The sequence below is a fragment of the Pezoporus flaviventris genome, unplaced genomic scaffold (assembly GCF_033815535.1).
Source record: "Pezoporus flaviventris isolate CSIRO_AGI_PZ_B2104156 unplaced genomic scaffold, CSIRO_AGI_Pfla_v1 ptg000037l, whole genome shotgun sequence".
Taxonomy (NCBI): domain Eukaryota; kingdom Metazoa; phylum Chordata; class Aves; order Psittaciformes; family Psittacidae; genus Pezoporus; species Pezoporus flaviventris.
Window position 1 is genome coordinate 23,918,818 of NW_026892585.1, and position 18,637 is coordinate 23,937,454.

Here is an 18,637-nt window from a genome sequence, read left to right on the forward strand (position 1 = left end):
AGAAAGCAAAACTACTCTACTTCACTAGGTTCTCTTCAGTAGTGACTTAGAATCTAACATCTTTCCTTCAAGTGCAGTTCAAAAAGCTCTTCCTTCTAGCTTTTTTGCCTTGTCCCTAATTATGATGAAAATCAGTGCTGCGTTAAGCACTTTTCTATTTAACCACTTGTTTGTAGTTTTCTTTTAGTTTATTACCAAATATTATCAACTGTTTGCAGAGTCCAAATAAATGCTGCTCTTTAGCTGTTAGTTTCTCTTATCTGGCACCTCAGACAACATACAATTTGACAGTTTCAGAATATGTAGCATTACTTCCCCCTTCCCCAACAAAATAACTCTTCTTATTCATTGTGTTCATGACACACAAATTACAATCAGAAACACACTAGCAAAACAAGGGGGAGTACAAAGAGGGGGAGGAATCCCAAAAGTTGGTCCCAACTGAAAACTGGAACTACAGAGAGCCACACTTTTTTTAACAGCCATTTCTAAAAACCTACTATTTCTCAGAGGGAAATATTGCAAAGACATGTTACTTCTTCACTTTAGGGAGCACAAACTGTAAGGCCTGTTTTCTAACAGAGATGTGACATTTGAAGGTCACTCCCGTTCTTTGGTACCCTGCTATCTACCTTCACTCTTCAGTGCTCACACCGGTCCCGCACTGCAGCATTTGACAAAGCACCCTATCTACTTTTTATTTCATTCTAAGCAGCAACAAGCAGACAGTAGAATAAAATTGGAAAAAAAAAAGCAACAAAAAAAAAACCAAAACCAAACAAAAAAAAACACACTTGGAGGAAAAAGTCTTTACTTGACAGAGTAACACCAGCAATAATAACTCCACGCTTGCTGTAAGAACTGCAATAGCCAGCTTGCCTACTCTGCAGTCCCTGAAACAAGGACAGAGAAGGAAACAATGCAGAAAAGGAATTTTAGGAAGAAATTCAGTAGCAGGGATCTCAAGAAACAGAACTTGTTACCCCTGAAGGGAAAGACACAAGGTGGTCTTTTTTTCCATTCAGCAGTATAAACATGCCACAACTTAACTGAACTACTGGACCCAGGGTTGGCAAACACATACAGGAAGGGATCAGAATAAACCAACTCATAAGCAAAATGCTCCTATTTAAAACAGAAGAGACCCATCCAATTAGTCCAAGCACCTAATTGATGACAATGCTATTAGGAAAAAAGAAAAAGAAAATAAAAATAAAAAAAAAATCAAACAGTACACAGAACAAGTGCATAAATAAACTGCCAGGAGAGATCAGTAGTTTTCACATTTCCAGAGCTAAGTTTCACATTTCAGAACTAAGTTTCCACATTTCCAGTTTTGTAATTCTGTTCTTTTAAGAAATCATGCAATTCAGCATTCTAATAATTAAATCTGGTTGATGGAATTATTTCATGAAAGTTAAAACTCAGTATGAGTGGAGTAGGTATTTTCAGTCCCTCAGGCATCTGTTCCTGATGTCCTGACACCATCCCAAATAGGCAATCTGTGAGAAACTGCACTGCATTTTTTCCTATACTAGCTGCTTTCTCTATACTGACAGTTCCATTAAGCTTTCCAGCTCCCTCAGTTGAAATACCTATTCCACACCTCTTCTGTTCAATCTGTTCAAATGTCATTTCTGAAAAATCTATTTTTAAGCTCAAGGGGAGCTCAAGGGGAGCAAAAGGCTTCATGTCATCAGCCTCCTCTCTGGAACCTGGGGTCACAGCTCATCCATCTGATTTTTAGTAAATGTAACATTTTCATACCCAATCTCCTTACTTTCAAATGTTTTCTTCTCTTCTTCCTTTCACTGCCCTACACTTGCTGTCACAGTATCAAAAGCAAGAGCAAACAAATGGGAAAAGAGAAAGATCCTTAGAACATGGAAACGAGGACAGGTGGTTTCGTAGCATTTATCTGATACTACAGAAAAGCTTCATATTCAACTGCCAACCTGTTTGTTCAGCACATGGAAGAGGAAGACTACTCCATCTGGCATCTGTTCAGCCCTTTTCCTCAAGGTTTTAACTCTTCCATTTTAAAAACCAGCATAGAGAAGACGTAAGAACTTAAGTTATGAAGCTAACAGTTGTATGCTCCTATAACCTGCTTAGAAGGTCCAGCTACTTCCCACAACTCGTGGGACTCCTATCAGAACCTCTGTGCCTAAAGAGCACCCACGTAAGCCTCCTACCAACTTTCAGAGTCATCTGATGCTTCTTCAAAGGCCAATCACAAGGAAACTCTTCCAGTATTTTTCCCACACTGAAAGGAACACAGGGTGCTACAGGAAGCCCTGAGCTCTGCCTAGGTTTGAATGACCTGCCAGCCTTCAGTCCACAGTACAGCAAAAATGCAGTATATATTAAAGGATTTATTTTGGCCAACATTTAAACCACCACACTGAAGGAAGTAAGGTATGCCATACGTGCAACCTATCTTCCGGCGATGGGCCCAGGGCCTGAGATCAGTTCAGTATAGCTCCACAACTAACACCCATATGACTGGTTTACAGTCACAGTCGCTCCAGGCATCAGAAACCACAACAAAAGACTCTGGAGTGTCCCAACATGCAGGTTATCACCCACCTGTGCCCTGTGAGCAGCATGAAGCATGGAAGGCTGGAAAAGCAACAGAATATTGGAAAGCAGCAGAATGAAACTTGCTATTTGAAGCTCTGACCACCTGGGAAAGACAGAACAGCTGAACAAGGCTGTCATAACAGACAGGTTATCAACTGCTTATTGTCCACAACCAATTCTCACCTTTATACTCACATCTGAGAGCTTTGCTTGAAGGCACTGGCTGTTCTCATTGCTCCTTTTAACATTTAAATTAGTATATTAATTAAAAAAGAAGGATAAGACTATGAGTGAAGTAATTATTTTCCCAGCATAATTACATTTTCACTAAGGTTTTTATTATCAAAATGTAACAACCAGGGGGAAAATGAGCAGTCCTGTTAGCAACTTATTTAATGACAGAAGAAAACCAAGAAATTAAAAGTTCCTGGTATTCCAGTCTCTGGCTGTGTTTTTCTCATCCAGGAGCAAAGAGATACAGCTAGACAGACCCACCCCAAGATCAAAAGGGGAAAACTACCAACCCTCCCCACACCAGTGCAATCTGGGACTTCAGAGGAGAAGAGCATATTCTGCAATAAACCTCAAAAGCATATTCAGATCAAAAAGCCCTCCCAGAAACAAAGAGAAAAGACAAAAAACATGGGCCACACATTTTAGCAGCAACCTCCAGATCCCTTGCACTCACTGTATCTCCAATGATGAATTTACTTTGCACACTAAACACATTTACAGGGTGTGGAACAATTGCAGACATACTGTATGAAGACTTGTAAATAAAATGTATACACAGACTGAACTGGGCAGGACTTGCCTCAATTATAGCTGAAGTTTACAAACAGAATACTGAATGACAAAAATGCCTTAGGATGACAAAAAATCTTGAACCAAACAGAATAAAGGCACTGGCAACAGAAGGGTGGACATGGAAGGGAAGTATAGCATGACTGCATAGTCAATTTAAAATAAATCCATGGAATTCTTACAGAGATCTTCTACAACAGGAAGTAACTAGTAAATATTACTGTACTACGTAATTTATTTATTTTCTCAGTAAGCATTATGTTAAGGACTGGCAAGTATTACGTAGTTCATACTGTACCTTAAAAAAATGGCAGAAAACGTTTCAAGTATATCCAAAAACCTAGATTTCAAGTTGACATCTTTTCAATATTCAGAAGCTATTTTGATTAAGCCAACCTTTACAGACAAGAACGTACCAAGAGATATTGACTGTACTGAATTACAATAATGCAATCCAGTGAGGTTCAAAGCACAACCACATTCCATCAATGGATATTACAGCATAAATTTTCAATTAGCTGCCTTTAGTCAGCAATGTTTTATAGAGCTTGCATCACAGTTCACTGACCTTTTTGCCAGACCTTCATAGCTCATCCTTGTTTTGCAAGGTCTTGTCCTCAGCAAGAATCATTGCTAGGAGCCAGCAACTCTTCAGTGGTATTTTCTAGTCCACAGCTAAAAACATCAAGGAGTAAGAGACCTCAAGATACAATAACCTCCCTGTAAACTGAAAGACTGATGTTTAGATTTGAAAACTACCTTGTAATCAATGAAAGTCACTTGTGGATCTCAGTTTTATACCAAGAAAAGGAAAGCAAAGGCCAATTACACCTGGCAGTGATTTAATGAAGCACCTCTTTCTCTAACTTCAGTGGTGTAAGCATCACAGCTGAGGCTTTTTCAAATTTTGTGAAGCACCTATGGTATTCTCAGACAAAAAATAAAACTTGGAGCTTTTTTAAACATGATAAAAGTCTTAAAAAAAAAAAAAAATGAGAGAGAACAGTGGTGCTACAACTCAGTTTTAGAAAGTATAGTACTTCTTGCTGAGTAACGTATTGTGATACTGATAAGGAGAAGGATATTCTTAAATATACTATAGTGTATTCAAAGTATTATTAATATTTCTAACAAAATAGACCAGTAAAAGTCTGAAGCACCCTATCATTTGAAGTGTGCTTGTCTTCATCAGTCTAGGTCATCAGTTATGCCAATACAGAGCTTCTGGACTCAAGAATCTGGCTTCTCAATGTTTTCCCATATCTACCTCACCTACATCTATTTTTGGCTTGTGGATCTATGTACATTATTCATACAACTTATGTGGAAGAAGCACGTAATAACAGAACTGATCACTGCCTGTGAAAGCAGCACAAAAATTTTAAAGGTAATTTGAAGGTAGAAAAAGACATAGAAGGCAGCAGTCCTCAAACCAGCTCTTCATCCCCCCTTCACTCCAGTCTAGTTCTTACATATTTCACTGAAGGGATGTTCCCTATAGCTGTTTCAGACACAAATTATGGTGATATGTTCTAAATGAATATATGAACTACCTGATACTTTCTAGGACACAAATGCTTTCTGAACACATCTGTTTGGATGGTAATTCTTGTGCAAGTTGATGGAATAAAACATCTGGTTTAAAATTTGTTCTGTGTTTTACTGTTTACAGCAGCTGTTATTTTCACTTTCAAAATGCAGATAATTCATCATCTAGGTTCTCAAAACTGAACCACATGAATGATGGCATTTCTTCCAGCTGCAAGTTTCATTTAAAATATTATTTCACTGACAGAACCTTTTCAACAAGTAATATTCATTCCACTCTCACATACCAGGGGCTGAGAACCATGTTACACTAATGACATGTTTTGTGGGCAGCATAATTTTTAATATATATTCACACAGAATAAAAACAAATGCAAGAGGCAAGTTAAGGTCTTGCTTTGGGAAGTTTTGAAGTTCTCAATTTTATGTCTTCCTTTATGCTTGCTCTTCCTAACTTGTGAATTTGTAAATTTTGGTTTTTTAGTCCATATTCTAAAAGTTCCTGCTTGGAAAGAATGAACATATCCAAGACAGTGAAGGATTTTCTTTATGCATCATAGGCAAAACCAAATACGATACACAAAGTATGGATCAATAGATCAGAATGTTGCCTCATTTCCATCTCTTCTCCACCTCAGATAGTTCACACAATGCTTTGCAGAAACCAGACTTCTCTTACATGCTGCATCATCTTAGGATAGTTGAAACTTTTCAGCTCTCTGTGCCAATACTTTGAAGTCCAATAGGGTCTGACCTGCCTTTACTCCTCAGACTATCAAGTCATTGACTGAAACAATAAGTTTAAGTTTCTATGTTTGGTCTTTACCCTGACAGTTGATATGCAGCCACCTTCACAACAAAGCTTCTTGTCAACACTGTTTCTTAGAAACATACATTGAGACTCCACAGAATCTATGAGGGTGGTTTCACCAGTATGTTGTGAGATATGCAATATATTAGCAATGATCCTTCTGAAGAAAGTGTATTTACATTTGCAAGCAACTTCCAAAGACCTTTATACATTAGGCTGCTGCTTTGTAAGTACACATATTTCTAAAAACATTGTTCTACAAAAATCCGGATCCTCATTGTTTTGATCAAAAGTAAAACCTTTAACAAGAAAACAGTTTCATCATCACATATGCTTGAATATGCTTGAATTCCCACATAAAGGTAAGCCTAGCATATAGCATATATAGTATATATCCAGGCAGACACTGCCAGTAGCTTGCTCAGGCTGCTATTCACATCAGTCATTCACAGTCTGAAATGAGCTCTGCTACAGAACGCAGATCAGGGAAGAAAGCAAAACCAGAAAAATCCTCACTGCACTATGCATTCTGCAATTTAGGAAGTACTCATTTCCTCTCTACTTCTCATGTGCCATTCTTAATGGCAATATTAAAAATAATAACAGCAAGATTATCTCACTTGGGTTTCTAAGACTTCATTCTGAATTCATGTTATATGACTTCCTGTTTTATTTTTCTAAAAAGTAACAAAGGTCTACCCTGTCTTCGGTATCATTCTTCCTTCTCTCCTGTTTCTTGCCTTTCCATCCACCATTCCTGCAGAGCATTTAACTCCTTTTCTAAACCTCTCCCACAATTCTACATCTCTTCTTTGTTCTTCTCCTTTTTTCTATTGCAAAATTATCCTTTCCTTACACTTGCATAATAAAAATAAGATAAAATTTGGCACGTGAGCCCAGCAGTCACAAAATCAAAGCCTAATAACCAGGTAAGATAAAACACAGGCAACAAGAAAAAAGGACAAAACCTATGCTACACCTTATGGTGTGGAAGGCAAACCTTCCAGGTGAGAGAGAAAAAGAGAGGGAGCTTTAGTCTGCTTTCAAGAGCAGCAGCTGAAGCATGGAATCAGACTACAACTCAGAGAGAGTTATAAAGCATGTATGTTTATTAGGGTGCCGGGTGGAAGGGGGATTGCTCCTCCTAACTTGCACACTGAGGAGTTCAGCAAGCAGATATTTATTACACAAAAACATACATATTCATTAGGTTCCCAGGAGAGTGGGCAGGGATATTACAATTAGTTTAGGTACTCATTATCATAAGTCTCCTCTCTTTCGGCACTTGCGCACTGCCCTCTTGATGGTCGTGGGCTGGAGTCTTCAAGATGAAGTAAGTAGTCTTCCTCATGTGGGCAGGGGTCTTCAAGATGAAGTAAGCAGTCTTCCTCATGGTGCACTTTTCACCTTCGGCACAGCTGGATGCCCCAGTAATCACAAAGCTAGCTAAAAACAGCCATATCTGCAAGTTTCTGATAGCTGGCAAAGATTTAGAACAGTGTGACCTTCGTACAAAATTTATTGCAAGCAGAACAGGATGGGCAGACAAGGAGTATCACAAGCTAGCAGATGTTCGGAAGTCACTGTCTCCAAACTAATTGATAATTAGAAGGATGGTAAGAAATAATTCACTCTTGTTAGTAAGACTATTAAATTCTGTTATCACACCACAGACTTAAAACACAAACATTGTTCTCTATCTTAGACTTAAGTTAAAAGTATTTTAACCCTATGTTTTCCAGGCATTTGCTTTCCTTGTATCAGAGCTTCTATAAAAACCCTACTGCGATAAGGCACAAAAAAAACATTCAAGAGAGGTTTCTGTGCCGGTGCAAAACTCCCAAACGCTTGCAGCAACAAATAACACATTTTGCTGCTCCATCTTGCCTACACATCAGTACCTTTTTCATGATCAATGTCATTATCTTCCTCCTATCAACATGACAAAAGCAGCACAGAGAAACCTCACACAAGTCTTCTTCAATTCCCTGCCACCTCAGGAAAAAGGGAAGAAACTGGCTGTTTTCACTCTTCCCCCCACTTTATTTTATAAATTTAAGGGGCATAATAGCAGAATGCCTCCTCTTGCCTGCAGTAACTTAAACTGTTCTCCTTTTACTAGGAAGGGTTTCTCCATATTCCAGACCTAGAAAAACAAACATACCCCTCTCCTGGTGAGGGTTAAGCATACTAGTCTGACTCCAGTGTGCAGATTTTCCCACAGTGTGCATGTGTCCCTTACATAAAAGCCTGACCCTATCTCAGTGAAAGATGTAGCCACCAATATAGCTTTAAGTGGCAGCGTGGTTCACAATCCTGTATATAAGGTAAACTCAGAAGCTTTATCAATACAGAGCCCCTTATATTTATGCACTCCTTCTAACTTTTAAATATCCTGTTGAATGACCTAGACAGGTTGCACCATCACAATTCTTAACTGTGCTCCAAGTCCATTCTCAAGCAAATCAAATAATCATCACTTTTATCTTACAAAAAAATCTTGGGAACCTGACAATGCTCAACTCTTGATACTGCAACAGGTAAAAGCTGGATAACTGAAGAAAAGCCCTTTCCTAGGTCACCAAGAAATATGTACTTAATCTATGAACTTGTAGTAGTAACTTGTCCAAAATTACAAAAACTCTTAATTTAGGGATTTCAACTTACAACCATCTAACTAATAGCCTAAGGCCTTTCCAGTCAAATACCTTAAGGCACCTCTACAGGTACACCTACAGTGCTCTTGAGTGGACTAAGAGATACACAATAGCAACTGCATTTAGCCTGTAGAAGGCTCCTGAAACAAGTACCAAGCAATTAATACTACATATCAACATAAACCTTCCTTTTACTTTGCAGACTAGCACTCCAAATTTTAAACTGTAATTTTATCAGAAAACTACTATCAGCAAAACTGTTAGGTTTCACCAAACACATAGTGAGTGATTCAAAATGCTATAGTTCATCAATACTTGGTGCATCCAGCTCCTTGCCACCAAAAACAATGGGGAAGTTCCCAAACTGAAGGAAACTACACTGTGCAAGCAATTAAGTATAAATTCAAGAGTCTAGTTAATTACATAGGCATCTCAGCCTATCCAATGCTCAACAAAATAACAGGATGGCTGATACAGTACCTTTTTTAAACAGAAGATATTTGAAGCAAGATAATTTACTAAAACCAAACTTCCTCCAGAAAAGCTGCTGGGCTTCTGATACCAGAAATTTGCTTCAGAATATTAACAGCACTGAAGCAATGTCTAATGCAGGCAGCACCGAGTTTTAGGTATAATTAAAAAAATGAACAAGACAGATTAACTGCATTGAAAAACAGAAGATGGAGCCAGCCTAAAAGGAGGATCTTTGAGTGAATGTATTTCTAATAGGGCTCTTTGGCAACCACTTCTTGGCTTTGGAATGCTCAGCAATGACCTAGATAGGGAAAAAATTCCACAAATATTGCTGATGACATGAAAATCAGCTATCATCAGCAAACAACATGCATTCCAATACCATCAAAATAAAATCATGCATCTAGTGACAAAAACCTCGTAATTGCAAGGTAGAGGATTCACCTGGAAAAAGACTGACTCACAAAAATTTAGGATAAGGAAAATCTACTGACTGTTTTGTCCAAGCAATGCTTCCACCTAATAATCAGTTTCCACAACTACATTTTAAAAATGTCTTCTGCAAACAAATAATTAACTACTATTTCTACCCTCTCAAGAAAGGGGCATGCACATACCACAACAAAGCCCAAGAAGTATCACTGGGGATACGCAAGAACATGCTGTCTGTGGAGAGAGCGTACTGCAGGGTGACAGCTCCCACAGCACTCCTTTTTATCACCTTCCCATCCAAAAAAAAGGATAGTGAAGTGCTACTCTTCATTTTGACCTTCTGGCACTCATTTTGGTAGTACTATGTCATATGTTACTGGATATCGTAAGAAAACATCATAACAAGCACCAGGGCGTTGCACCACTGATGGCTTAAGCAAAGCAAGTAAGAAATAACAAGAGTGCAGCTACAAAGATCCTATCTGGAGAACCCAAGAGGCACAGGGAACCTGAAGTCCCAGTGTTGTGTGTTATCAGACTAACAGATAAACTTATGAGGCAAAATTAGCAACCTAGTTTCCAAAAAAAAAATAATGATGGAGGCCTAACAAACTAGTACGCTTTGAACTTTCTAAGTAGGGGATACTGTGTGGGAGGAAATGGGATGTTAACACTGGGTATTTGATAGCCCGTGCAAGCACAACTGAAAGCACAAACAGTTCTGGTGTCCACATGTGAAGAAAAAAAAATGAAATACCAAAAAATAATAATCAGAACTATGAGAAAATTTGAAACTACTGGCAGATCTGACTTGCAACAAGAATCCTGCATGGGTCTAAATACTCCAAATACATACAAACTTTAACTAGCCAGCCCAAAAAGACCACACACAGAGAGAGGTTATCTTCAGACTCATACACAACCAGCATAATGAGATTCAATGAAAAGTCAAAGTCTGACATGTGTCAGAACAACAGGCTATTTTTTTAAATAGTGATTAAAGCTGGACAAATTATTCCCACATTTATAGAGCAGAAACCTCTGTCACTATAAGAAAAAATCTCAGATATGCAATGAGAAAGACAAGTCTAGGTGGAACAGAAACTGTGACAAATTCTATGGCATGTGCAAACTTTGCCTCCCTGGATTAGGTTCCAAGAAGTAACCAACCATCTCAGTAAGATATCAACAAGACTACAAGATCTAAAGCTCAATGCCAAGATAACTGAAAACAAAATTGCAGAAGTGTATTAGGACCAAAGAAACTCAAGCATTTTTAGTCAAACCAAATTCAATATTTTTTGTTTCATCATTCATAATACATATTTAACGAACATAATTTTACATTAAAAATGAATAGTTACAGCATTTTTAGCATCCTTTTCACTCAGAAGGTCAGCCTTTTAGGTAAGTCATAAAAAGCAAAGTAAGAATATTAGGAAAAGCTAAAGCCCAAATACATTCTTAGAATCATAGAATAGTTAGGGTTGGAAAGGACCTTAAGATCATCTAGTTCCAACCCCCCTGCCATGGGCAGGGACACCTCACACTAAATTATATCACCTAAGGTCTCGTCAACCTTGTCTTGAACACTGCCAGGGATGGAGCATTCATAACCTCCCTGGGCAGCCCATTCCAGTGCCTCACCACCCTCACAGGAAAGAACTTCCTCCTTATATCCAATCTAAACTTCCCCTGTTTAAGTTTTAACCCATTACCCCTTGTCCTATCACTACAGTCCCTAATGAAGAGTCCCTCCCCAGCCTCCCTATAGGCCCCCTTCAGATACTGGAAGGCTGCTATGAGGTCTCCATGCAGCCTTCTCTTCTCCAGGCTGAATAGCCCCAACTTTCTCAGCCTATTATTCTTATTACACAGTTGTTTTTTAATATAAAAATGACTCTGAAATCTTCTGAATACTTTTCTTACATACTCATTAAAAGACTCCAGGCACATTACTTAGTTTAACAATTTACTGTCACTTCTCCTACTTGAACAAAATCCATATTCATAAACTGGTGGGGGTTTTTAAATGAGCCAGAAGTGCACATGCACTCCCTCTAACCACATTTATCACCGCGTTGCTAAGCACAGAAATCACCATTCAAAAAGCTAGCAGCAAAAATAAGCTAGTAATAACAAAACCTAGATAAGAGTAAGTGCCTCCGTGTTAGTGCCAACTGCCACTTCTTTTCACTGCCTGAAAGCTAAGTGTGACATCTAGGTGAAAGAAGACCACACTATTTTGTCTGTCACTTCATTCCCTCTGGTACAAGACTCTCTCTGAGCTCTGAAGTGCACCTGCAAATTCCAAATATACTCCCTGAGTGAAAATGTCCAAGTGTCATTTGTTTTACACAGATTTTTCCTAATTATCATAAAGAATCTTATGCATTAGATTATTAGATTATCCTCTGTATAGGTATAAGCAGCCCTGACATCATGTGACACAAGCAGCTGAGTAACAAAGAACTTTGATTACCTGCCTGGGGACAAGAGAAATGTCCATGGCAGTTCCCCAACCAGAATCCACATCTCCAGAGTGCAAACCAGTTCCTTAAGCCTTTTCAATTTCAGCCTGAGATTCAAAGTTGCCTTCTTCCAAATATTTCTTGAAAGCACCACTGAAGGGCAAGGAATGATGGATTTCTCAGCCTCTGTCATCACCTTGTTACAATTCCTTCTTTGACTTCCCTGTTTGAACAGCCTTCTCCATTCTCCCAACAGGTTTAGAGGCAACAGCAAGTGCTGTTCAAACTAAATCAACCAGTCTGTGATTAAACCAGTAAGGTTTAATCAACCACTAACTAAACAAAGGCAAAGTGCATCTTAACTGAAAGTTCTAATTTTCCTGCAAAGAAAGCAGTGATATTCACTTAAAGAGATTTCTTTTTAATTTGTTCTCTTTTTGTAAGTGATCATTAATGGCACTTACAGAGAGAAAGTTTCAACAGCAAAATGTAAAGGAAATCCTGAAAGGTATCAAAACACTACACAAAGCGCTGTGTAGATGTGCCAGAAACACACCAAGACAAAAAGATGATGTGGAGGGGTTGGTGTTAATCTGATTCTAGTAAGAACAAAAAAATTCCCATTTCAGCAAACTTCACAAATATTGAATAAGCATCTGCTGCCTACTGTTATCATCCTGACAGTATGATTTATTATATATTAAGAAAACAGTTTATTTCTCTCGGACAGACTTCTCCCCAGCATTTATATATATATAAATATATATAAATTCCTATACAGCTACAGTCCAAAAGGAGCCTGGTGGTGGCCAACCATCGGGCACAACTCATGCAGACTGGTAACACAATACATGTCTCACCTGAAAGAGGAATATGCCAAAGTAATGCTTTAGAAAACACCTGGGCTACAAAACAACTTAGAGCAGCTCAACTGAGAAAAGAAACGGCACTACCATCAGCTGTTACAAATCCAAATTTAAGCCCCAGCCCAAAGCAGATGATTCAGGGCTCATACACACTTGCAGGACAAAACTCTGGAAGTGCTAAAAACATTTTCAAGGAAAAGGGGAGGCAGACCACAGGTGAATTTCACATTACTTTGGTCAAATGGAATTTTAAGACTTTACAGCACTTTATGGATCTATTAAAAAACACAGTAATAATGACATAGGCAGTAAGTTTTTCATTAATATCAAATTAATTCAGGCAAAATAGGTTTTGCATGAGATTATTCTACAGACATATCTGTCCATCCAACAACTCCCACTTATAATACAAGCTATTACCCTCACACACACACAGAACAAGTAAATCCCAACAGAAATGCTTCCTTGTAGTACTTCAATTCTGAGAACATAATTACTTGTAATTTTGTATGTGAAGTCAGATGTCCCAGCGTCTGCGACCAGACACAAGTATTCTTACGTCAAAAGATCTGTGCTTTAGATTAAGTTCCATTCTCTGCACTCATACCTATGTAAATCCACAGAAAGTTACACACTTTAGTGGGAAATCATCTAGATGCCCAGGCCCCTCAACTCCCTTTATCAACCAACAAACTGCCCCAAAACAACCAAACAAAAACCCAGCATTTCCTTCTGCTAGTTATAATGATGAAGAACCACCTCACTCATTTCCCGATCAGGTTGTTCCTGACCTGCTAGAGCAGAGCAAATAGATTTCTTTAGTAATCAACAAGAAACCCTCAGAAATTCTGAAAATAGGAAGCAATAGAGCTCTCCAGACTGACTGAATTTGAGGCCTTCCAATTACTTCAGTTAATGGTTTTAAATGCAGTATTATGCTTCAGTATTCACACTCAATTGCCTCATCTAAACTATCTTTCATACACCTGTTACAGGACAACTGATAAAAAAGTGAAATTATTATAATTCAAATAACAGTAATTTCTTTAGACTTGTAGAGCCTACTCTGCACAGTAAGTCCTGGGTAACCTAGGAAAGCCGTTCGACTTCAGTACCACATAGCATAAACTAACATTAAATACATTTAAATTGCATAAGCTAATGGATAAGGAACTTTAAAGAAGCACATTCCAAATCCATGATCGCTGAACTCTTGTCAGTTTTTGCTTTATTCTTTCATTTTATCTATATTCACACCATCTGGAGGTATTGATCATGTGGTTAAACAATCTTCTGTTTGTTCAGATTAAGTAAACTCAGAACCAATTTGTATGATCATTCAGTAACACATACATTCTGGGTTGATTTGCAGGTGCCAGCTATGAAGTTACTCAGCAACTCTTACAGGCTGACCTCCAAATCACAGAAAACACACTCCATAACAGATACTCAGATGGTCAAGCAGACAACTACACTCAACCTAGGAGATCACTACTCATTTATTGGATCTTACATAGTAAAACCAACTTCTGTAAACATTGTTTCAGCTGTTCTGTTTAGAACTTGTATCAGATTCCCTATCCCAAACAACAGATACCTACATCAACAGAGCGGAGTAAATAAATAAAGAAGTTATTTAGCCTAAAAGCTCTGTGTCATCATAAACCACTTGCTCAAACAGCCAGAGTAACAGAAAGTAAAACTGGCAACTGACAAAGCACAATAAAGCAGCATTAGAAAAAGACTGCTAAAAATAAACAAGACATTAATTTCCAAGTACTGTGGTACAATTAAGTGACTTTTACCTGAAAACATAATGGAAAACCACTAAGTTTCTTGGACATACAGATTATACATGTTATATGTCAGCCTTATTAAATATTTAACCTGCTCCCAAATACAACAAACAGGTAGTTCTAGATCCAAAGATTCACAAGCAATGACTTCTTTGTAATTTCATCAGATTACATGAAAGAGATCCTTAAAATCACTCAGAGTAAAGAGTCACCATTTCTACAAAAAGAGGTCTCGGGCTTTTTTAATTTTTAGTCATGCATTTTAGTCCTACATTTTAGGTGTCAAGATGTGTTTATTTGGTTTTTAAAGAAAACTACAGGAAGACCACATAAATCAACAGACACAGGTGTAACGTGAATCTAGCACAGAACTACAGTAACTGAATGTCAGTAAAGGGCCTTCTCTGTGTCTACATTGAAGCAGTCTACTTCTGTGGAGCTAAGCACGTGTCCAAACCATACCAAACATATTCATTATCACTCACAACTGGCACACCTCCAGCGTATGGAGTTAGACCAGCTCCTTAAATTTTCCAGGAAGTGCTGCTATACTCTTACCACGACTCCTACCACTGATTTAGCCCCACACGAGTGAGCATCATAGCATCACTGGCATTTGTGCAATTTAACTCTGTCACTTACAAATGCTTTAAAACTAATGTCAGGACACCAAGGTCCCAGCCAGGCCCATGTTCTTACTGCTTGGGATCGCTTAATATAAACAACAGGAGGTTTTGGTAGGCTTGTGCGTGTGTGTTTGTTTTTTAAAGGTTTGTGCAGGGGGTGTAACTAGTCCTGTAAATGTTCTCTGTAGCACTTGCTTCTCTCTCAATTTCAACAGATCCCAATACAGCATTTTTAACTGCACAGTCTGGGCTTCACCTCTGTAAACAATTTTACACCGAGATGCTAAGATTCAAAACCAGGGACTTCCACAGATGCACATCAGCATATCCACACCCAACAAATTGCAGAACCAGGGCCTATCACCATTCTCAACATAAATTAAGACTTGTCAAACAGGTATGATATAGCAACACAAGAGATCTTAACACACAGGTAACTGTAATAATAATTACAACCGTATCACTTTTTCACCATTTATTTTGGGAAACTCTCACCCAGTTTTTCATTCTTTAGTTATCCAAGATAACTTCACATAAGAAGTCTAAGGAGATAGAAAAGGAGCTTAAAAACGGGGCGCAGCCGGGAGAGCAGCATATACGTCGTTAACTCCCCTCTGCCCCGGCCAGCACCGGGCTGCCCCCGCCCCGTCCTTACGCTCCTTCGTCTGGGAAGACAAGTAACACAGAAGGAAGGGAAGCGGAACGGAAAGGCGCCTGGCCTCGGGCAGAGATGGCGGCAAAGCCCGGCCTACCTGACCGCGGCGGCTGGTGAAGGGGCGGCGGCTGCCCGGACACCATCTTGTGGCGGGGGGCGACTGGGGGTGAGGACCCTGGGCCCAGCGGTTTACCTGCTCTGCCAGCCCTGCAGGAGGTTGGTGTATTTGCTGAGCGTCCCTTCCAGCACCGGCTCCCGCCGCCTGCCGCCACCGGGCGCCTGCGTGCACCCCGGGCTGGCCGCCGCCGAGCCGGGGCTGCTGCTGCTGCCGCCGCCGCCGCCGCTGCCGCCACCATCCAGCCTCGCCGCCGGACGCCCCGGCAGCCCGCGGCTGGCAGAGGAGGACGAGGGGGACGAGCCCGCCGATGTGGGGCGGCTGCTGCTGCGGCTGCTGCTGTTGCTGCCGCCCTCGCTCACCGCAGCCGCCTTCTCCATGGAGCCTCTCAGCTCACGTTGCAAGCCTGTGCCCGGCAAAGCCTTGATTCACAGGCGGCGCGGGGAGGGGCGGTGCCCGAGGGAGAAGGGGCCGGGCCGCGGCGGGCCGGGGAAGCACTGCGTCCTCCCGAGCTGCTGAGGGGGAGTGGGACGGCGGGTGGAGTCCAACGGCTCGCAGTGCTCCCGCCAGCCCAAACAGGGCCAGGCCGCTGCCTCAGCGGCGGGAGCCGGGCGGCACGCAGCGAAGGGGTCTGCCCAGTGTGTGTAGCCGAAGGGCCAGCGGACACGGAAGCTGTGCCCGCCAGAGCGGGGAGCGTGGCACCGGAACAGGCTGGGGTGCATCGCTGCCCTGGCCTTACCTCGGAGCGTGACACCAAGGCCTGGATTGCCCACGCAGCAGTGCACTGGCACTGGGCAGTGTCCGCACACGGGGACAAACCGAGAGGCCGGTGGTGTGCCCAGCAGTCAAGAGCATAGCAGTTGTGCCCAATGTACAGCATATGCTGCTACACATAATGTATATTGACGTACCGTACCATAGAATCATGGAATGGTTAAGAGTTGGAAAGGCCTTTTAAGACCAGATAGTTCCAACCTCCCGCCGTGGGCAAGGAAACCTTCCACTGATGCGCGGATTGACTCCACAACTCATTAAAGTTGTAAAGTAGGTATGCTTTTTATTCAGCGCTGAGACACACGGGGATAATTCCTCAAAGTCATGCGTACCTCAGTGTTGTTTCCCTCTACATTTATTCTCTAAAGTTATATATATTCATAAGGTTGCCCAACACGCCTATACATATTCATGTCCTATCCCCGCTTCGTATTATAATGAGCCAGAAGGTCCTCTGCACCTGCGCAGTGCCCCCTCTGGTCATGGGCAGGGGTCTCAAGATGAAGTAAATGAGTCTTACTCCTATGGTTAGGGGTCTTCAAGATGAAGTAAATGAGTCTTCCTCTTCTTGCATTTTTCACCTTTCAGTCTTCACATATGGCCTTAGGGTTTGGTCGGTATCCCAGCCATAAACCATCTGCTTCTCCCCCTTATCAGTAGATTCAGGTGTCTGCTTTTCCTTATCAATAGCTGCTTATCAATAGGACCAAGTGTCTGCTTTTCCTTATCAATAGCTGCTGATCAATAGGACCAAGTGTCTGCTTTTCCTTATCAATAGGACCAGGTGCCTTTGTTCTGCTTAGCAGGCATTTACAACAGACAATACTTTTGTTTAAGCAAGCAAATTCCTCTAACCCCCTTGTACAACCCCCCTGTACACTGGTCAACTCTCTGCATCACCACTACAGCAGTTTACTCTTAAGTCCTGTCCAATCTGGCCTTGAACCCTGCCAGGGATAGGGCAGCCACAGATTCTCTGGGCAACCTGTCTCAGTCTCTGAACACTCTCACAGTAAAGAATTTCTATCTATCTTGCATCTAACCTAAATCTTCCCTGTTCCAAGTTTGAACTCATTACCCTTTGTCCTGTCATTACAGTCTCTGATAAAATTGTCCCTCTCCACCATCCTTGTAGTCCCCTTCAGATAATGGAAGCTACTCTGAGGTCTCTGCAGCTCCAGGCTGAAAAGCCCAAATTTTCTCAGCCTGTCTTCATCCGGGAGGTGCTGCAGTCCCCTGATCAACCTCATGGCCTCCTCTGAACTTGCTCCAACAGCTCCATGTCCTTTTTATGTTGAGGACACCAGAACTGTACACAGTACAAGTGAGGTCTCATGAGAGCAGAGTAGAGCAGAGTAGAGGGGCAGGATCACCTCCTTCGACCTGCTGCTCACGCTCCTTTTGATGCAGCCCAGGATATGGTTGGCTTTCTGGGCTGCGAGTGCACACTGCTGGCTCATGTTAATTTCTCACTGACCAACACTCCCTATCATCAGTCCTGTCATTTACCAAGACTTTGGAAAGAACACCATTGTGGGTTAAGTCACATCTGAGAACAAAAGATGCAACTTCCACATTGCTGTAAAAAGCTAAGCAGGTCGTTGTAGTCAGCTCTTTACAAAGCTGTGTGCTTCAATATCCAAAAATCACTTCTGTGATGATCCTTGCTTTGTTAGCCAAGTGCCTCAGTTCTGTTACAATATGCTGCTTCACAGCATGCTAGAGATGTGGTTATTCTTCTTGTCATTTAATAATTGGAGACCTGAAATACAGAGGAGCTCAGAAAGTCTATGGCAAAATATCAGCTGCTATAAAGAAAAAGAAAAGAGACAACCAGTGTACAAAACAGTGTTTCTCATGAAACAAGAACCATGGGGCAGCTGGCTTAGAACAATCACAAGGAAGTATCTATCATGCTTTAAACCCACTGAAACTGGAAAGTTTTACAGTCTGTGTACAGCTTGTATATTGTGCTCCGTGTTCCACACTCAGAAGATACTCAAACCATCGTAATCCACATATAGC

At 40.8% G+C, this 18,637-nt stretch overlaps 1 protein-coding gene across 1 annotated transcript in view; it reads right to left on the reverse strand.

The window, feature by feature from the left end:
• Positions 1-16,239, reverse strand: part of OSBPL10 (oxysterol binding protein like 10) — a 104,411-nt gene extending 88,172 nt beyond the window's left edge. Inside the window, exon 1 of the mRNA XM_061465025.1 lies at positions 15,917-16,239. Within this exon, the coding sequence (XP_061321009.1) occupies positions 15,917-16,218 (302 nt within the window). The 5' untranslated portion in view covers positions 16,219-16,239. The remainder of the gene's footprint in view (positions 1-15,916) is intronic.
• Positions 16,240-18,637: the final 2,398 nt, after the last annotated feature.